We start from the raw sequence: 22,591 nt of genomic DNA, 5'->3' as shown, positions 1-22,591 counted from the left end.
TTTAGCCAAGAAAGGAAATTTCGCTCCTGACCCTTCCAAAGGGTCCAGAGCGAAATTCCTTATAAACCTACTTTTTAACCTTTCTTGGACATGAAACCTTGTTCCTAGGGCAATGAAGGATGAGATTCTACCTTGCAAAGAAGTTTCAAGTTGAAAGAATGATGATTTTGGGTCAAGAATGAGATTTTCGCTCCTAACCCTTCCAAAGGGTCCAGAGCGAATTTTCTCAAAACCTCTCTTTGCTATCAATGTTTTTGCTGGATCAAGTGTGGGCTAAGGTAAATTCAAGGAGAAGTTGCCCCTGAGAGTGACTTTAAGTTGCTAGAAACCATGAAAGACGAAGGAATTGAGCCTAAAAATGATTTTCGCTCCTAACCCTTCCAAAGGGTCTAGAGCGAAAATCCTAAAAACCATCTTTTCTTCCAAAATTTGGGCAAAGTCAAACCTGGACAAGGGTGAGAGAAGTCATTTGGATTGCCTTAAAGTGAATTTTGGTCGCCAAGAATGCAAATTTTGAAGCCAAACGAGAATTTCGCTCCTGACCCTTCCAAAGGGTCCAGAGCGAAATTCTTAAGATCACCCTTTTTCCTTGCAAATCAAGTCATGATTTTGGTTTTTATGACCTGGAGAGGAGTGAGGCAAGGTGTTCTAAGTCTTGGAGGTGAGTTGAAGTTGAAAGGATGGTGAAATAGCCCTAAAATAAGAAATTTGCTCCTGACCCTTCCAAAGGGTCCAGAGCGAAAATCCTAAAATCTACCTATTCCTTTCAAATTTATGCTAAGCTATGCCTAGACCAAGGTAAAAGATGCCCTTGTGATTGCCCTTAAGTCAATGGTTGTCTCCAGAAGTGATGATTTTAGGCCAAAAGAGGAAATTCGCTCCTGACCCTTCCAAAGGGTCTAGGGCGAAAATCCTTCAATCACCTATTTTGCCTTGCAAAATCAAGATAAACTTGGGTTGGATGAGAGAAGAAAAGTGTTTCCTTGCCTTGTGAGGTGGATTGAAGTTGAAATGATGAAAAAAAATGAGCTACAAACAAGAAATTCGCTCCTGACCCTTCCAAAGGGTCCAGAGCGAAAAACACTAAAACCATCCTTTTCTCCAAATTTTGTGCTAAGTCAGGCCTGGACTATGGTGAGAAAAGCTATTTGGAATGCCTTGGAAAGATGTTTGACCTTCAAAAATGTGAATTTTGAGCTAAAGTTGGAAATTCGCTCCTGACCCTTCCAAAGGGTCCAAGGCGAAATTCTTATAGGGTCTGTTCCTGGAGAAAATCTTGGGCAAGTTTCATGTTGATATCTTTTCGTTGATGATTTAAGTTGAAAATGCTATGTTGAAATGAATTTATCATGTGTCCTTAATCATCTTTTTGTTTGTCTTGCAGTTAAAAGGCGACCTTCTCTAGCCCAGCATCAACAAGGACGACCTTCTCCAGCCCAGCATCATCAAGGACGGCCTTCTCCGGTCCAGCATCAACAAGGACGACCTTCTCCAGCTCAGCATCATCAAGGACGGCCTTCTCCGGTCCAACATCATCAAGGACGACCTCTTCCAGTCCAGCATTCGAAGGAAAGGTACACCATCCATCCTCCACATCGAAGACAAAGGAAGTTAAAGCAAGGGTTCGTTGAAGAAGCAGACAGTTTTAGAAGAGTTAATTAAAGCTAGCTTCTCAGCAACATCAAATTGAATACTTACCAAGTTACAAGTGTCAGACAAGGTGGCATCCTAGTCATCACTCCTCTAGTCGGATTGGTCCACCTCAGCGTGTCCAGATTCAATGTACCTGATTCATGGGAGATGGCACAAACTTCGATGTACCTACCCCGGTTCTCTACTGGTCGAATATTCCAGAGAAGACATGTGTCCAAATAATGCAATTATTTCATTGGCCAGAATTGAGTTTGTTGTAACAAACCCTAATTAGGGTTTTCATTGTAAAATCTCGGCCATTGATCTCAAATTGATCTGAGCCATTGAATTGTATTGAGGGCGCTATATAAGCCCTGGCTCCTCATTTGTAAAGGCTAATAGTTAGTCAATAGTTGATAGTAGGTGAATAGTTAGCTAATAGTGAATAGTCAGTTGATAGAATAGCAAGAGAAGGCAAAGATTGTTGCCAAGATGTTGTTGTTAAAGACATGTAAAACTTCATTGAAGAAATGGTGAAATCTATGGGTCGATTCAACAATTTGCATGGTCTTTATACTTCTCAGATTTGATTTCATGTTATTAGATGAGTGGAAGAAATGTGTTTGATTGATGGTGAAATTTGTATATCCATACTACTAGCAGTTTGTTGATTGCAGACTTGCCTTGTGTAGTCAACTGGAATCATTCAGCTTAAGCTTAACTTCAATTGTCGCTTCTTCATTGATATGCATCAGCCTGATGGTGTCTATGCCTGTAGCGATGATCTGAACATCATAAAGCTTTCCTCCGAAGATCGCACTAACCTTGTGGAGATGGTCCTGGGATGTCAAGACAAGACTTAGTTAGAATTTCATCAAAGGTCATTCATTGTTCCTACATTCTTAGTGTCAGAATTAGATCCTTCCCTCGCCCTCATCCTTTTTTCCCTTTTTTCAAAAAATCTAGGCTAGTGAAATCTTGTGATTCCAACAAATCAGACGTTTAGGTCGTCAAGTGTAAGTCCCCTTGTGATTCCAGCAAAAATCACATCATACCACAAAGAGCTTATCCACGAGTAGAGATCCTACATAACAGGAACCTTGAAGCTTCTCTGATTGATCCTCTTGCGATATCTTCAGCATTCGGGAGCTTTATTCAAGAGAGGATAAGGTACCTTTAGATATTTTATTCTGTGTTTGGTCGTGTACAAAATACACATCAACAGGTAGGTACATTGGAGTTTGTGCCCTCATGGACAAGTTAGGTACATTGCATCTAGACATGTTGATGTGGAACCTTCTGATTGATGGAGTGGTGACTAGGATGCCACCTCAACTTGCACTCGTGGCCTAGATTCATCATCATGAATGAGTATTGAATAATATTTCTTGATACTCAACATTATCAAGCTTCAACAGTGATGATGATGGAGGCGTGTTTCCAAGTTGTATCATTTTGTTTGAGCTAATCTTCTAACTTTGATTAACTCTTCTGAAACTATCCTCTTGAATGTCTTGATGTTGAAAACCATGAAGGTACGAGGTGTATACGTTGACTTCCTCTTAGTCTTGAATCTTGATATTGCCTTGGAATGAACCCTTGATGTCATAGCTGTTTCTTCACTCCTTCGAAACTCTTTCTTTGTGATTCCCTTCATGCTGTTGATTCTCCCATACACATCCTTAGATGTGTGGATCATGTTCTTGTATAAGTGAATGCTTCTTGTGTAGTCACATTCCTTGATGCCCTTGTATTTGCCGATGAAATTTTCCTCTTGAAGACATCTTCCTTGTATCTTGACCTTGATGTTGAAATTTCCTCCTTGGGATACTTGTTCTGATCTTCCTCCAACCTGGTCCCTTTGATTTCTTTCTTTACCTCCTGCAAAACAAACAAATGGGTATCAAACACACATGATATATAACCTTTACATACTCTCAATTTGACATGATCTCCTATTTTATGTGTTGCAGGTCTGATAGGCACATCTATAGGGGAGATCGCTCCTAAGAAGGAGCAAAGGAAATTTAGTTCAAATCACCTTCCAATCTGCTCTTAGCCTTGTTTCATCAATTTGTCTCTCTTTTATTAATCATTCCTCAAGGTTTCTCATCCTACTAACATGAAAATGCTTCAAATGATCTCCAAAGTATGCCTTATAAGCCATTTCACTCTCATGAAGGAGCAAAGGAAGGCAAAATCGCTCCAATTGAGGAGCAAAGGAAGTGACATTAATTTCAACCCACTTGGTTATCAATTTACCCTCTTGTGCCTTGAAATGCTCTAAATCATCATTAAAGAGTGCCTAGGAAGGATTTTCGCTCTCATGAAGGAGCAAAGGCAGGTGATTTCGCTCCTGAGAAGGAGAAATGGAAGCACATTTTGCTCCTAAAGGCGAGCAATGGAAATTATTTCACATAGCCAAATTTTCATATTCTCTCTCCACTCCATCGACTCATCCCTTGAGTTTTTAATCCTCATGTGCAAATGTCATTGAATCACCTTCACCAAATGTCTTGGAGATGACTTCGCTCCTAGGATGGCGCAATAGAAGGCAAATTCGCTCCTAAGGAGGAGCAAGGGAAGCAAATTTCGCTCCTCGAGAAGAGCAAAGGAAATCACTCAAATTCACCCTTAGCTTGGTCTTATGAACTCATGCCTTGGTATTTTGCCCTCTATGCGTGTGAATGTGTCAAATTAACCTCAAGGGAGAATTTAGAATCAACTTCACTCCTAGGCAAAGGCAAAGAAAGGGAAATTTGCTCCCAAACGGGAGCAATGGAAGTGAAATTCGCTCCTAGAGAGGAGCAAAGGAAATGACCTTAAATTCGATACTTAACTTGATTTCTTCCATTTACCCTTCATTCCATCCACTTAAATGCATTAGATTACCTTCACGTGAGGGCCTAGAAGCAAATTCCCTCTCATGAAAGAGCAGAAGAAGAGTATTTCGCTCCAGATGAGGGGCAATGGAAGTGTTTTTCGCTCCTAAACCAAGGCAACGAAAGTAACCTCCAATTCACCCTCCGACTTGGTTTCATCACCTCATTCCTTAGGTTTTTTGGTTTCCATGCATAAAAGTCATCAAACAACCTCTCTATGAATGCCTTAGAAGTGAATTCGCTTTCATGAAGGAGCAAAGGAAAAAGGAATTCGCTCCAATTGAGGAGCAATGGAAGCATAATTCGCTCCAATCAGTGAGCAATGGAAGTAGGCTCAAATTTGTCATCTTGGTCCTTTCCTTTGTCAAAATCATGATGCACTTACCTCTTCCATGATCAAAACTGATGCTAAAGGCACTAAACTCGCTTCTTACCATCAAATATGCTCAAGAAGTTCAAATCACTCCAAGGTGAAGGCAAAGGAAGAGGATTTTGCTCCTGAGAGGGAGCAAAGGAAGTAGAGTTCGCTCCTGGAAGGGACCAAAGGAAGTGACCTCCACACTTAGCCTAATTCAAGATTGTTGATCAAAGATTGCATCCACTGCTCAAACAAAGACATCACATGGTGATCAAATGGGGTTTTGGATGTCATATGAGGCTTGGAGAGGAAATTTGCTAAGGAAGCAAAATTCGATCTAAAACTGGAGCAAAGGAAGTGAATTTTGCTCCTAGGAAGGAGCAATGGAAATTTTCGCACAATTAGCCAAATTCTGCCCCTATAACTTACCTCTCACTGAAATATGATCAGATCACTTTGAGGACGAAGGAAATACTTGCATAGTTGACTAGGCTTGAACTCCACCATCAAACTCTTGTTTATGCCATGCAACCACTCCACTTTGATGGTCAAGGAAGAAATTTGCTCCAATGTCTAGGCAATGGAAGTGAATTTTGCTCCAATTGAGGAGCAAAGGAAATGACTCAAAGAACATCGCTCCGAAACACAACCAATAGAAATTTGCTCCTGTGGAGAGGCAAAGGAAGTGCATTTCGCTCCTCAGAGGGAGCAAAGGAAATTTTCATGTACTTAGTCAAATTTTGCTCCTGTAACTGACCTTCCTTACCTACCATGCTCAGATTGACATCACGTAACCTCTTTCCAACCCAAGGAGGGAGAAATGACTCTACCATTGCCTAGCCACCTGAGAAAGTACACTTCTTCAAACGAAAGGCTAATAGCAAAAGAACTTACTACTACCAACAGCTAAGCCGAGACAACTAACCTAGAAAGCGAAAAAGTGGGGGACCCCATTTGCAATGGGGTGATGTGTGAATACGTCACAACACAGACAAAACGTGAAATACTAAGAATTTCCATAATTTGATCTTTCAAATGTCAATTTCACACAACTTGTGTGGATTGGTTCTCATTCTATGGTGGTTTTGGTCCATCTCTTTGACTATTGCAAGTATGTTTATGAGATTATTGAAGATGGAATCGCTGTGACAGATGCTTAAGGAGCTTCAACTTTTGTTGTGTAAGCTCATGGATGTTGTGAGGCAATGTAACATCTGTACGTAATCAATTTTCATAGTGGAAAGGGGATTATTTGCTCTCTAGTGCTGGAGGTTTTTGCCCAATCAAGCTTTCTCCAAGGAAAATTGTGTTTCAGTTTGTTGTGTTTCTCAGTTGTTTTTATTGGTTTGATGAGATCATATGCATAATCCTTCGATATGCACCATTGTCATGTTATTTTGATAGCCACTAAAGGTTGTTTTTAGAGTGTATAGAAGGTTCCTGCTTGGTTTGGTGAGTATTTGTTGTTGAATAACAGTGTGTAAGAGACACGCTCCCTTTTTATGGATGAAGTGGTGTCAAAGCAGTGAATCCTTTGGGTAGTTGTTTGTTGCAAGGGTTGCAACTTGCAAACATACACCATCCACAAATCAAGTGGAGACAAGAATATGCTACCCTTTGAGACTGAAATTGGAACAAAAGAGAGGTTAAGAACAGCAAGAATGACGAGAAGATGATAGAGAAGTGAGGTTCTAGCAACTTGAAAAGGATGTTTCAAAAATTCTTAGCATAGAAGAGGTAGATCAATTGGAGAGAATGATGCAGGTCCTAATCTCCAGTTTAGGATTTCCAAAAGAGAACATAGAAGGAGAAGAACGAGAAAGAAGAGAGATAGAGCAAGGTGAGTTCTCTAAGGGAAGATTCTTCAAAGCAGTGACAAAAATGGATATACAACCCTACAATGGTGAGAAGTTGGACCAATGGGTGTCCCAAATGAAGGAATACTCATTCTTCACAAGTTATCTCTTCGCCAAGACGAATATTTTTGCAAGGTTAAATTTTTATGGGCATGCTCTCACTTGGTTAGTATGAGAGCCATGCTCGCTCTGTGCAGGTTTAGAAAGTGCCACCAATTATTAAGTGCAATGACTTCAAGAGGCTGCTCCATAGGCAATTTTAACCTATATGCCATGAAGAGGAACAAACTATACAATAGCGAAGGCAGGGACACAAAGTGTGCAAGCTTACACAAATAAGTTTAGAAAGAGGGCAGTTCAAATGGTTAAGGATGTCATAGATAAACAAGTTCTTATGAAATACAATGGAAGATTGTTCGAAGACTTGAAGAGGCAAGTCCTCATGGCCAAACCCCAATGTATCAATGAGGTGTGTGCCCAAGCGCACTATATATAGTGGTGCAGTTTGGTGGTAGCAGAAGTAAGGACAGTGGCAAAGGCAAAAGCAAGACAAAGCTATTTCCACTATTAAATTCTAATACAAAGGACAGTAAGAAATGTACAATTGCTCACATTCTGCCAAAGACGTCATTCAAAGGAGAGGTGCTGGAAGCACCTTCTAATGAAAAGAAGGGTAAAAGTGCTGCTTATGTAAATGGGGGCATTAAAGTCAATGTTGACTCTGATGAAAATGAGCATATATCATGTGCCATGCTCAGAAAAGAAATCCAAAAAATTACTGATAGCTCACTTAGAGAAGAAGAACCCGTCCAAATATTTCAAGCAAAGATATGAGGTATAAAGATAAATGCATTGTTTGGCTCTTGTTTGTAGTCTAACCTTGTTTCTTCTAGGCTGGTTAGTGAGTTGAGTTTAGAGATCATTAATCACCCATGTCCATACTCTTTGGGATGGTTGCAACATATAGTAGATATGAAGGTAACGGAGAAATGCAAATTAATGCTTGGTCTACATCCAAAGTTCAAGGAAGAGGTAACGGTAGATGTTGTGCCATTGGATGTAAGTGATGATTTTTGACAGTCCTTATTTGTACATGATGGATACAATTTACTTTAGACAAAAGAATCAGAACATGCTTTAGTTGAATGGTAAGGATTTTACTTTGAGTTCATATGTTAGTAGATCAAAATTTACAATTGCTAGTACTTCAAAGACTAAGAGACCAATCAATACACATGGAAGATTTGGTTGCTTATTAATTGTGGGGTAGAGTGCACATAGAAAGGCTATTGATGGCACTTTTATAGAGTTCTAGTGTTGATATAAGGACTCGGGAGTTCTTCATTTTGGTTTTTCAGTCTTCATAAGCTTTTAAGGACCAAAAGCCTCCTAATTGGTAAGGAATGATCTGAAACGGGTATAAATGAACCAAACCATCAAGGTCAAGGTGTCAACATTCGCAAAGAAGTCATAGGTGTACGAGATGGATTTCATCATCAAAGATAGAGAATAGGTGTTGTGGTGATGATTAAGGATGATTAGGAGTGGAATGGAACATCTTTAAAAGTGTTCGATCAAAGTTGCAGACCTCAGAATGATATGGAAAACACGTTTTGGTAATAACATTGCTTATCTTAAGTGCAAAAATACAATCATGCAGATGACAATACCAAACACTGCAGCAAATGCACAATTGACCCTAGCAGACTCATCAAATTCACCACCATGCAGACAAAAAGAAGAATTCTAAGAGTCTTGTTGATTGATTTCTAATTCTTTGAGGATGGGAGACTCAAGGGAGGCTATATGTTGCTTTCCCACAACTTGCAAGGGTTTGGCCCTCGTTTTGTGGTGAATATACTCCTCTGCAAATATCACAAGCATGTTTGTGAGACTAGCAAAGGTGGGAGTGTTGTTATGGCTGTGTTAGGAGCTTCAATTTTTTTTGTGTAAGCTCACGGATGACATGGAGGCAATGTAAAATCTGTAACCAATCAATTTTGATAGTGGAACAAGGAGTATTTTCTGTCTACAGCTAAAGTTTTTCATCCAAGAAACATTGTGTTTCTGTTTGTTTAGTAATTTTATGTAAAATTTGTAAGCAGTCAATTTTGATGGTGGAATGGGAAATATTTTCTCTATACAGCTGGACTTTTTCATCCAATCATGGTTCTCTCCACAAAAAAATTATCTGTTGATTTTTTTGTTGAAAAATATGTAGCAACGTTCAAATATCTAATTGGCCTAACGGCCTTAGACATTTGTATGATATATTCTTTTATTCCTACCCTTGATCATACTTCACTGAATATCCGTATTCTGATCATAGATCACAATATTATATGATGATCGATTTGCTCCATAATCATCTATATGACAATCGGATTATACATAGCATCGATTATATTTGTTTATCGATTAGCAAGTGCGATGATTAAATGTTGTTTATCAAATCATAGTATCAGTCACACTAATTATACCGATTACAAATTATTTGATTAAACGCTGCTTATTATTATCAATGGTTATCAATGGTCATTGCTCCATATAGGAGTCACGACTCTACGTTGACCATAGAGTGCATATATCATCGGCTCTATTCCATTCGATTGATTGATAAGAGGTAGATATTATCAAGTGCAGCCGTTATTATTAAGAGTGCAGTCGATATCATTGTGGCATAAGTGAGCAATCTGCAATACACTAAGTTTGTGATATTGTGGAGAATATTGTGTGATCTACAATTACATAAATGATATAATTCGAACTGTGAACAGTTCGATATATATAGTGTAATCAGCTTTAAAGGAAATCCTGATTCATATATACCACTGTGCATAATTCAATATTACATTGCAATCTGAAAATTTATCAAGACATTTGTAATCTATATTATATTCTGTAATATAGTATTGGATTAAACCTAAGTGACTATAAATTTGAAAAATACCATATATATAAATCTGATCCAACTTTAACATGGTATCAAAGCAGGATTGAGCAAAGATCAAGATCAGATTGATATAAGCAAGATTATCTTCTATTATTGTCTTCAAGTTCGTCTATTTCTATCAACATCAAGATGGTGAATGGAATTAGAGTTGAGGACAGACTTGAAGTAGCATTAAATTTTGTATCTTGGAAGTTTAGAGTTATGTTTGCCTTGGGGGAAAATGATTTAGACGATTTCATGAAAGATGTCGTACCGGAACCAAAAGAAGAGGATGAGAAGCTTCAATGGAAGAGAAAGAACAACAAAGCAATGAAAATGTTGGTTGATTCTGTGAAAGATCACATTGTGCCAATCATCTCCAAGTTGACGAAGGCATGTGACATGTTCAAGACATTAGAGGAGATGTATGAGATCAACAACACAAGTCGAGCTTTCACACTAAAACAACAACTTAACCACATCAAGATGATGAAAGGAGAATCCATCATGTCTTACTTCATGAGGATTATTGAATTGAGAGATCAACTCTCTACCATTGGACACACTATCAATGGCAAAGAAATAACCATGTTGGCTCTTAATGGTCTTCCTTCATCATGGGAGTCATTTAATCAAGGGATAAGCGCAAGATCAAAACTCCCTAAGTTTGATTGATTGAAGACAGACTGCATTCAAGAAGAGTCAAGATTGGCTACAAGAGGTATTGGTCAAAGCTCCACAAATGAAGATATTCATGTTCTTGCCGCACACTCCTCAAAGAAGGGTAAGAAAGGACACTCCAAAAGAAAGAAAGATGAGAAATCAAATGGTGCTCCTACACACAAAAGAAGGAAGGACATTTCAAAAATCCAATGCTTTAGATGTGACAAATATGGTCACTACGCAATGAAATGTCCAACCAGGACTATGCCTCAAGCCTCCATTGCGGATGTTGGTGAGACTATTCCACAAAAGGATTCAGTTGGATTCATATTCTGATTTGAAAGAGATAAGTTTTCTTTTTGGTTGAATAATGTTCATGAAATTAATATGTAGTTTTTTTTTGTTAAGTAATGCAATTACATTATGCGTGTTATTTGTGAAACAACTTTGTCAGTAGATGTTTGCTTATGACAAGCTGCATTTGGATATCTTGTGTTTTAAATTTCTTCAATGAGAAATTTGTCCCTTACATTTAGGACATCTTTAGAATCACAGTCTGTTGCTTTTCAGCCTATAGAGTTTTGAAGTTCTATTTGTGATAAAGAGATTAAAATTCAAGAGGAATATGCGGAGGACTTTAGTGGAGATTTTGAGATTTTGCATTTCCATTTTTATAAAACAAATATCTACTTGCAAAGGTGCAACAGTTCACTTGTAAAAGCCATAGAGGCACTTGTGTTGGTAATGATAGCATCTAGGGTTACATAGCCAAGATTGAGACAAGAGGGCTCTCTCAGTGAGAGGGAGCATACTGAAAGGGGATTTTGTTCTAAATCTCAAGATGATCATATTCCTGCCTGGGGCTTGATCTTATGATAGTAGATCCATGTTGGTTTTAGATCTAGCACTTCCAACCGTATGAGAATCATACCAAATGATGAGAGTCTCCTAAAGCAAGATATCTTCCATGATTGGGACCATGTGAGCAAGGGATGCTTCCATGACAGAGGGAGCAGCTAAGAGGATGTGCTTCTATTGATATCTGAGGATCTTGGTTATTTGGTTTAGAGGGAGTGGACCATGTCAAGATGGTTTCTCTAGTGATCAATCAAAGGGCTATGATTCATGAGATGGAGACCCATTCATGTAGGCTGGAAGGCCTTTATGCTGACTTCTAGGTCATGATATTCCTGTATAGATGAATACTTGGTGAGCTTGGAATACACCAAGAGTGATGCAGACTCCAGCCTTGTATTTCATGAAAGGTCAAAGCATGTGGAGATCAAGTATCACTATGTTAGAGACATGGTAGAAAGGTATGCTATTCACTAAGATACTATGTGAAAGGCTTTCTAGAGACATGGTAGAAAAGTATGCTATTCACTAATATATTCTTCTTTTCAAAGATGTTTTAAAGTGTAAACTCTTGTGATTGCATTTATCTTTGAGAGAGACTTAAGGTTAAAGCCCTTATCTACACCCTCTGATATGGTTCATGGTGGATGGCATGTGTGATGCCATGACAAACATCACGTGAGAGAGTCCGTGATGATTTTCTTGTACTTGTGTGTTTACCCTTTGGATGAGCCATGGTGAATATCATTGTGAGGTGACGATCTCACAATAATGGTTGATATCACGTGAGGTGATATCTATGAATAAACCATAATGGTGGATGTCACATGAGGTGATATCTATGGATATGCCATAATGGTTGATATCACATGGGGTGATATCTATAGACAAATCATAATGGTGGATATCACATGAAGTGATATCTATGGATATGTCATAATGGTTTATATCTCTAGTAGTAATATCTATGGATATGCCATAATGGTGGATATCATGAGACGTGATATCCATGGATAAGCCATAATGGTGGATATTACATAAAGAGATATTCATGGTGGACTTCATGTGACGTGAAATCCATGGACATGCCATGAAAGTAATATCTTTAGATATACCATGATGGTGGATATCATGAGACGTGATATCCGTGGACAAGCCATTATGGTGGATATTACATTATAAGATTTTATGGTGGATATCATGTGACGTGATATCCGTGGCTATGCCATAACTCCTAATATCACAGTGAGGTGATATCTTTCTCTGACACAATAGATGAAGCTATTGTGTTCACAATATGGTGATATAACTTATTTGAAGGATAGAAGAATTCCTCCCTAGCTAAGAGGGAGTGTTGAAAAATATGTAGCAACGGTCGGATGACTTCAACCGTTCAAATATCTAATTGGCCTAACGGCCTTAGACATTTGTATGATAAATTCTTTTATTCCTACCCTCGATCATACTTCACTAAATATCCGTATTCTGATCATAGGTCACAATATTATATGATGATCGATTTGCTCCATAATCATCTATATGACAATCGGATTATACATAGCATCGATTATATTTGTATATCGATTAGCAAGTGCGATGATTAAATGTTGTTTATCAAATCATAGTATCAGTCACACTAATTATACCGATTACAAATTATTTGATTAAACGTTGCTTATTATTATCGATGGTTATCAATGGTCATTGCTCCACATAGGAGTCACGACTCTATGTGGAACCATGTCGGTTCCACATAGAGTCGTGACTCTATGTTGACCATAGAGTGCATATATCATCGACTCTATTCCATTTGATTGATTGATAAGAGGTAGATATTATCAAGTGCAGTCGTTATTATTAAGAGTGCAGTCGATATCATTGTGGCATAAGTGAGCGATCTGCAATACACTAAGTTTGTGATATTGTGGAGAATATTGTGTGATCTACAGTTACATAAATAATATAATTCGAACTGTGAAAAGTTCGATATATATAGTGTAATCAGCTTTAAAGGAAATCCTGATTCATATATACTACTGTGCATAATTCAATATTACATTGCAATCTGAAAATTTATCAAGACATTTGTAATCTATATTATATTCTGTAATATAGAATTGGATTAAACCTAAGTGACTATAAATTTGAAAAATACCATATATATAAATCTGATCCAACTTTAACATTGTTGTGTATATTTCTTAGTTGTTTTTTTAGTGGTTTGTTGAGATCATATGCATTATCTTTTGACATGCACCATTGTCATGTTATTTTATTAACCATCAAAGATGGCTATTAAAGGGTTAATTTAGTAAGTATGAGATACCCTATTTGGTTATGTGTCATTGGTAATATATATGGCTTTGATTAAAAGCTGAAAACCCAGATGCAGGTGAAAGTGGAGAACTAGATAAATCAATCTCCCTATTCATTGATGAACTTCTTTGCCACATTCAGATTCTCAGCACATATGTTGCATCTATAGACTTGATCAAGTAGAATATAAATGTGTCGCTGATTTTCTTGTAATGGATGAGTGATGACTTCTACTGTAGCTAAGGGAGAAAGCTATAAATTACACAAGTCACACTATAGTCTCTATCCTATAAACCCAAGATGACCTTCACCCTTGCAAGGTCATATATAATGTACAATATCATATAAAATACCTTTTTATCTTCACCCTGCATAGTTTCTGACGAGTGTAATTACTAATCAAGTTGCGCAATCTACGTTTCCTTCTACAAAAGCAAATAGATTTCAGGATGTGGATGTACAAAATGTTCTAGCCTCTTATCATCTTGTTACCCTATTAAAAAGAGCAATCATCCCTTGTCGGTATTCCTAGAACTCCTTACCAATTTCCTCTCCAAAATGCCAATTCCTTGCAAACCTACTTTTGACATTCGTCCAAAATATTGTTCCATTGGGTCATGCAATCTTCCAAGCTTAGTTGTATTATTGTTTCCAAAGATCTTCCAAGGAATTATCATGTTCCCTCTACATCTTGTCTTGCTAATAATTGTGCATCAAAGCTTCTTATCCCCCTTGTCTTCCAAATGTAAAATTTAGAATAAGTAAGCACTAGTTCAAGACTTTGGGCAAAACCCAAGAATGTAGCAATTGTAGTAGACCTAACCCACAAATCTCTATGCAAATATGTCCCAATTCTTAGACTTCTCTTGTAGGCCCACCCTTTAAATATCAACATAAGCAATTTCTGTATTGCAGATATTGGCTATTGCATCATGGAGATGGCAAGGAAGAGTACCTTGGTACTTGTACTTCATCTCAAACAATCCCAAAGACATTAGTTTTAATTTTTGGTTGAGTGACTTTGAAGTCTTGGAAAGTATATAGTTTACTCTAAAAGCCCTAATTGCAAATAGTTTTGCCTTATTCCAACTAAAAATCCTACATTTTATAAGTGGAAGAAAACAAAGTAGTAGATCGAGATCACTTGACACTAGCAAGGAATGTTAGAGATTTATTTGAGACCTTTGTAGAAATTACGGTGAAAAACAATCCTCAAAGCTGTAAAGTCCCCAACTCAAGCCATGAGGGCTTAACTATGCATTGGCTGTCCTTTCCTTGGATTACCCAAGAGGAAAAGGACTTGGAGCATCACTGGGTTAAGTGTTAAAGTCTTTGGCTTGCTCTGTATTCTATTATTAAGTTGTAGGCACGTCTTTTTATGCACATTAAGCAAAGTTCCACGGGATTTGGGGACATTTCCTCGAGGGGACGAGGGGACGCGTTTCGAGGACGGTGGCACTTGGGGTCTAAGTTTGGGAACATCAGGGGGATAACGGCAGGGGGGCAATGGGGGAGCGGTGTTGACATAATACATATAGTACTTGAAAAATTAGTTATAAAAATATGTATAACTGTATAAGGAATAAGTAAACATATTGAAATGATTGCATCAAACTTTGAACATTAAGTTAGTAGAAAGATTGTGTTGGAATATCTTAAAAGGATCTAACCCTAAAGAAAGTAAAAGCTCTAATTACCCCTATCATTTCAGCTCAAGGTATAGAAATAATAGCATAAATATATTTCAATTTTGTCATCATGAAAAACATCTCTATACAAGCATAAGAACCATGCAAATTGAAACAATGCTATCTTTGCTATTAAGTACTGATAACAATTACAAGCTGATACAAATGTTGGTACAAGGTAGCACATTGACAAGACAATTTCTAGATTGCCCAAATTGCATGAAACTAGCACCCAATAGAAAACAATAAGGGAAAATACCTTGAAAAGACAGCAGAAATGATCACTTTAGGTAGGGAACACACATTTTGATTTATATTATTGAATACGATAATGCAGCTATGATACAACCGGAAAATATGTTGTAGGTCTGAAGCATCACCATTGTAGGTCCAAACAACCCCTTAAAGCCTCCTAAAACTCGCTCTATGCAACCATGTTCGCCCCCAAACAATGCCAAACAGCCTGAGATAGACTCAACGATACCAATCAGTCTCAAAAATTTGCAAGTCCCCTCCAAGGTTGAGGGACATTTGGGAGTCTTGGGGACATCACAACGTCCCCTTTGGCGTTTTTGACACAAGAAACTTTTGAGAAACGTCCAGACGTACGGAGGAAACTTGGTGGTGGTGGAGGGACGACGAAGGGATGTCTCGAGGACGTCCCCGTCTCGGAAACACCAGCATTTTCAAGGGGGACGTGTCCCCGTTGAACACTGAGATTAAGTGATTTTAAGTTGTGGGCACATCTTTTTATGCAACTTAAGTGATGCTTAGCCTAAAAACTTAATATTCCGCCCTTTAAAGTTTAATGACTTAAGAGACATGTACTTATAAGTGGTTATTATTAAAAATATGCCAAAAAGGTCAAGGGGGCGTTGGAAAATAAGGCGCCTATTGGCTCATTTTTAGGGTTTAATTTGGAGCATTGGATTGGGCTTGCAATGAATCTCAACCATATTAGGGTGCTCTTGGAACTCATTATGTTATAAGTCTTTTCTCTATTGCTGCTGCAATCTTTGGCTTAACGTTTGAAACCCTTGAGAATCCCTGGTTTTGGAAAGACATATAAGCTACCCTTAGTCAGAAGGGCGTGTTTCGGTGGAAGGGCTTTGGTCTGTGATGGCGTAGCACATTTTTTTCAGGGCTACATTTCTTTATCAGGTTTGGAAGCCATTTTGGAGGTGAGTTTCATAGTATCAAGATCAGATATGGATAATCTACAGCAATGTGTCTTCATGTTTTTTAGCATCATTGAAGATAACAACAGAAAGGGCAAGTGGGACAGACCTAGCGTTGGTTTTCTGGGATTTTGGCAGGGTCAGCTAGGGTTTGGAAGAAATTTCTGAGGTATTTCTGCATACTTCTAATCATATTCATCTCGAAAAATTAAGAGAAAATCAATGTAAGTCATTTCTAAAAATTCTGGGCAGATTTAAAGTGTTTTCCTGTAACTTTTCTATACTCAGAAATATTCAGCAATTTATTTAATTTAGCAGAAAAATCAGATCAATAATCTGAGTCTAAATCTGAATTTGTTGAAGGATATCTTATTTGCAAATAAAATTTCAGAATTTTTTGTTGCATATTTTGGAGATATTGTTGTTTTTTCTCAATTCCTATTAGCGAATATTACAAAAGCACTTTGGAAACCCTTTTTTCAATTGCAAACCACCTCTTCTCAAACCCTAGAAAAGAGCAAATGGAGAAAATAGTTTCCACAAAAATCTGGCCTCCAAGGAACTTTGTAAAACATGCCTTTTAAAAATCTGGTTTTCACTTGCAAAACATGAACATATTTTGGAAACCAATCCCAACCCTCGAAGCACAAAAATTCCTTAAAGCACACCATTTTGGAAGCAGATTTTGCTCGAAACTCTAGTTCACTAGTGTGAACAGAACACTCTTCTTATTGGAGTGTTTGTGATTGTGAAAATGAGAAGGGTAAAATCCTTTTTATGAATTCCTTTCTTTCTAGGCATGCTCCTTGTGCCCTTTTCTATTTCTGTTGATACACAAGCATGCCTAGCACACATTTTTTTCCATTTTTCAATGTTGAAAAGTGTCGGAGAGGCATGTTAGAGTGTCCTTTTTCCATCTCTCTTTTTTGCTACTTTTTTCAAAAAAAAAATTCACTAGTTGGGCAGAAGCAAATGCTATGCATGCTTTTGCCATTTAACCAAAGTTGCAAAGTGAGCATGCTATGTAAATCATTTTATTTCTCATCCCTTTTTCAACTTTCAATGATCCTCAGGTGAAAAGTGAGCATGAACCAAGTGTCAAAAAGCCCAAAATGCATCACACTTTTTCAGCAGTTTTCTTCTTTTTACCTTTTCATCTTTTTGAATTTTCTTTTTCTTTTTTTCTTCAGTCATTCAATTTGACTCTATCAAATCAAATTTCCCAAAACATTGCTTCAGATCAGTCCCACGTATATTCAGCATATTCACATGCATGGCTTGATTTTAAAACGTCATTTAAATCATATACATAATGGTGCTAGAAGTGGATACCATCTAAAACCAAGATATATAACAAGAAGCTTGGATATTCATTAAAAGGATTCAACATATTCATTCAACAGTCAAAAACATACTGGGCAATCAGCAGACATATAAAGCATGGCATGATCAACACCAATAGGCAGTTAAGCTTTCAGTTGAGTATGATTATATTTAAAAAGAAATTGGCTTAAAAAGGACCAAAACTTTCAATGAAACAGGCATAAATCCTATCAAACCATCAAATAGGTCAACATCAATGCTTTTAAGTTGTTCCTTCTTTAGCATCTTGGTATTCATCCGATTTTCAATGTCAAACACTTACATCTTTTTGAGCACTTGATTTTGGACAGCCATGCAAATGAATTACACCACACTATAGCTACGTCAATCAATGAGTTGGTTCATAACAACAATAGATGATTGCTTCCTCATAAAAATCTTGTAGACCAAAACATAACAAACTCACAATATTAACAAGTAAATTAATCTCAAATGATTAAAGGGTATGCCATTGTGCAAGGACAACAAAATCTTTTGAATTGAGACTTTAACCAGAGACCAAAGCACCAACAACCCCAGCATCAAGCATTGAGAAACTGGCATTTCACTGAGTAGATAGGCCCGATTTGGAACTTAGAGATTTCCTGCACCACATCCTAAAGTTGGTGACAAGCCTCAAGACTTGGCAACTTGGCATCAGATTTTGTAAAGTATTGCCTCAGCTGTCAACATGCATAAAATCACACAACTTCTCAGTCTGGCATCATCACAGAGCACTAAGTGAGCACTGTTTGCCCTCTCGGCTGAATAACTTAAAGCACACAGATAAAACACGTAATGCAGAATAATAATGCCATAGACCAAGTTCAATAACTCAAGATTGATGGTCAAACTCCTCTGGCAGTAATCCTATCTATATAAATGCACACTTTGTCAACATAGAAGACTTATTCTGCAAAGATTCAGACTTCAATCTTGAGGGTTCATGTATGGTTTAAAATTGATCAGTCCACTTCAGTTAAAACTTTCAACCATACACTCTATACTCAGATTTTGTATATGCATGTCCTCCAAGGAGCATTATCTCACAAGAACCAATTTGGGTCGGAATAAGCATCAGCAACCACATATTACTTTATTATAATCCCCATGGCCTTGCAAGATCCTATACATCCTACTTCTGTTACAAAATGAAGCCTAAAGCGTATTCTGCACTATAGGAGTGTACAAGCCGAGTTAATTTGTTAGAAATTAGGAAGGACATCTTGCATATTTCTACCTTCCTTGGGCTTGATTCCAATATTGAAAAAGGCAAATAACCAGGTGCAAATAGAACATTTTGTTAAATTCTTTCAAATCTTAACATGTGAAGGATTTTAGTCATAGATCAAACAATATATATAGAATGCTTACCTGGGGAGCACTTCCAAATAGATCATCTGGGCTAGAAGTGCACATCAAAACCAAGTGAACATCTTCAGGCTTGACTTTGGCCATTTCAAGAGCTTTTCTGGAAGACTCTACAGCAAGACTAGTCAGTGTTTCATCACCTGTAAAGCACAGTGTGTTTGTGTCAGAATTGTTCCTATGATAAGTTTATAGTTTTCTTCAAGCAACACAAACTCTAATTCTAATCATTCAATAGCTATCAGATCAATCTGTTACTCTTTAGAACTCATGGAAGAAAATATGATAGATGATGCCAAATTTTTACAATAGATCTGGTCAAATTAAGGGCGATAACTTGCCTGAAAGAATTCGGCGATTGCGAATCCCTGTACGAACAGAGATCCATTCATCTGAAGTCTCAACCAATTTGGAAAGATCGTCATTAGAAACAAGAAGTTTCGGCACTGCTGAACCAGAACCTATCAATTTGGAACCTCTCCCAACAACTCTGGAAATGCCCAATGGAAAGAATAAAAGTTATGAGATGTTGATTAGTGACTAACACATCTGAATAGAATTATGTGACACTGACCAGCATAGCCAACTTGTCAAAATCTTCTCTAGCAGTATGTTACTTGTCTTCTGAGACCTCAAAAATAATTGAGGAATGAAATTTCAAAGTTAATAAAGTTTATATCATTAGAGAATATTTAGAAAATCATAGTTATTTGCATGAGTTCACCATAGCAAGTTATTCTGAAATATTTTGTTTCAATGCAACTATTTACAATTTAAAACTATGATAGTGTTGTTGCTCAGATATTGCAGCCATCAGTCTGTTAAACCAGATACACCCCATACCTCTGCCACATAGAGAACACAACAATAGGAAATGCTGTGAGTGAGACTTGATCCACAAAACAGCCTCCAGGGTTTTTAAGGCCGGTTCATTGTAAGGTTTCAAGAAGTTCTCACTAATCTTTTGCAGAGGGAAAGGGAAAAGGAGGAAGTAGATGAACATAAAATCTCAATCTAACAAGGACAATGCACAAAGATTACGAGAGTCTCTATCTGTTTCTGGAATGAAATGAATCAATAGTCTACAAACAGTATAATATGGAAATTGCTAATAATGGAGAAGGTAAATACTAAATAATCATCCACAATGAGAACTGGCAGAAAGAATAGATTGTCACAACTTCATGCATTAATGTCTTGAATACATACACCTTTGTAACTTAGAAAAGGCTTAAATCCCTAAACACGTGAAATAAAGTTTGAGTACTGTTGTGACATCTTCACACATCGCCCCATTGCTAATGGGGACCCCCACTTTTCGCTTTTTAGAGTAGAAGTTTTGCCTAGTGCCGTCTAGGGTTTTTGAAGTTATAGGATCAAGTTGTTAACATTGATATTTTAATGATCCTAAGTTTTGTCTAAGTGTTTGACCTTTTGAGTGTTAACGTGTTTTTAAACACGCGCATCAGTGATTTTAAAGTGCCAAGGTATTCCAAGACCTTTTGGAGTTGTTTTCTCGCTCCTAAGGTATTATTTAAGTTGGTTTCGCACTTTATTCCAATATTTTCCTAGCCTTTCGCTCATATTTTTGGAAAATTAGCCTAAGTCCAGTGTAAATTTAAAGTTTCTAAGTGATTTTGAGTGGTTAAAATGATAAAATCCTAAGGGAAATCCTTATTCCAAGGGTTAAAGGGTCAAATTCCATGCTAGAGGTGCTTTTCCCTTCACATTCCAAACTACCCAACCCATTCCCCCACTCAAAATCCATACTACACATGGGTTTCCCCTAGAATCCATACTGGCTACTATTTTCCCCCATTGTTTATCCATAACCAAGTCGAATTTCCCCTGGGAGTGCTAAAATTTGGCTAAGTGTCAGGATTTATCCAGACTGCCATCGATTTTCCACCAACAATGCGGACTGGAATGCAGACAACGTTGAGGATGATTCCATGCCTGGGTCAATTTTCCACCAAGATATTTGTGACAACTAAGTGAGGATTTTTGTCCGGATTTCCATCCAGACAGGGATCGAATTTCCCCCTGAGAGCATTTGTAAGGATTTTTGTCCGGATTTTCATCCAAACAGAGGTTGATTTTCCATTGGGAATATTTTGAAGTGTTTTGAGTCCGGATTTTCATCCAGATTGAGGTCGAAATTCCACCAAGGAGGTTTTTTCCAAGTTAAGTGAGTTTGAAGTGTGGATTTTTCAATCCAGACTGCCATCGAATTTCCCCTGGGGGTGATTTTTTGCAAGTAGAGTGTTATTTTGTCTGGATTTTTGTCCAAGCTCATATCAATTTTCCCCTAGAGGCTTTTGTGTGCAATTTTGATGAATTTATGCATGGATTTTTGTCCAAGCATGGGTCGAATTTCCTTTATGGGACAAATTTTGACACTTAAATGATTTTTGAAGGGATTTTTCAATCCCAACCTAAGTCGATTTTCCCCTGGAGGCTTAATTTTGATTTAAATTGAAATATTTTAATAAGTAAGCCCCATTTTAATTGCTTTTAAATAATTATTAATGATTATTTAAAATTTAAAAGCAAAATTTAATAACTTGCAATAATCATTTAATATTTGAACCTTCTAGAAGCAAGTTAGGTTTTCACCAAGCAAGTATTTAAGCAAGTGTTTTATCCCACATTGCTTGTGTGGTGAAAGTGAAAGGTAAAAGCAAGTATATGAGAGGAGTCTCCAACATTATTTTATTATTAAATCTGCCAGGTGTCTCCATGAAAGGTGATTTTTCTCTCTTATTGGCGAATTTTGGCAAAGTGTTGAAGTGAAGTGTTGGGTTGAGGATTCTTTCCTCCATTTTTTCCATCTTGGTTGTTCCAACCTCCATTGTTGCAGATCCGAGCTGCCATTGAAGACATTTTCAGAATTTTGGAATGGCGCCATAGCTGGGAAAATTTCGATTTTTATTTGGGAGTGCTTTGTGTCGTTGTTTGGGTTGATTTTCTTCATGCTTGGTGGCTGCCATTATTTTCAGACCTTGTTGGACGCCATTGCCAGGAGTGATTTGACCTCCATTGTTGGCTGGGAACACATTTTCAGAATTATTCTTCATTGCCCAACTCATCCACACTAAGGCGATTTTGGTTAAGGGCTGTTTGGAGGAGTTTTCAGTGCGTTTTCAAGGGCTGCCAATGTTGTTACAGTCTGAAACTCCATAGTTGCAGGTTGTCTTCAGACTGATTTTCATTTCCAGCCACTTGCCAACTTGGAAAATTTTACTGGGCGTCATTTCTTATGAGTTTTTTGGGTATTTGGTGGAGCTTCCATTGCTGATCTCAGTCTGAAACTTCACTTTCAGATTTGTCTTCAGACTTAGATATTTTTTACCAGCCCTTTGTTTGTACCCAGATTTGACAAACTTCACTTTGGGAAGGTGAAATTCATCAAACACACGTGTTTCCTATGACCGCGACAAGTTTAAATGACTGATTTATTAAAGTTGCAGGTTGTCTTCAGACATTGGGCAGCCATTGTTG

At 37.6% G+C, this 22,591-nt stretch overlaps 1 protein-coding gene across 2 annotated transcripts in view; it reads right to left on the bottom strand.

Annotated features, from left to right (window-relative positions):
* LOC131049108 (beta-ketoacyl-[acyl-carrier-protein] synthase III B, chloroplastic) overlaps positions 1-22,591 on the bottom strand; it is a 74,075-nt gene that overhangs the window by 24,741 nt on the left and 26,743 nt on the right. For both annotated transcript variants that reach the window (XM_057983129.2, XM_057983131.2), the window contains exons 2-3: positions 19,432-19,580; positions 19,097-19,233 (exon numbers count right to left, since the gene is read on the bottom strand). In XM_057983129.2, coding sequence (XP_057839112.1) covers positions 19,097-19,233; positions 19,432-19,580 — 286 coding nt within the window. The remainder of the gene's footprint in view (positions 1-19,096; positions 19,234-19,431; positions 19,581-22,591) is intronic.

This window comes from Cryptomeria japonica, chromosome 3 (genome assembly GCF_030272615.1).
Source record: "Cryptomeria japonica chromosome 3, Sugi_1.0, whole genome shotgun sequence".
In the NCBI taxonomy this organism is placed as follows: Eukaryota; Viridiplantae; Streptophyta; class Pinopsida; order Cupressales; family Cupressaceae; genus Cryptomeria; species Cryptomeria japonica.
Note: the sequence above shows the minus strand (reverse complement) of the source record. Positions and strands in the feature narration are given on the sequence as shown.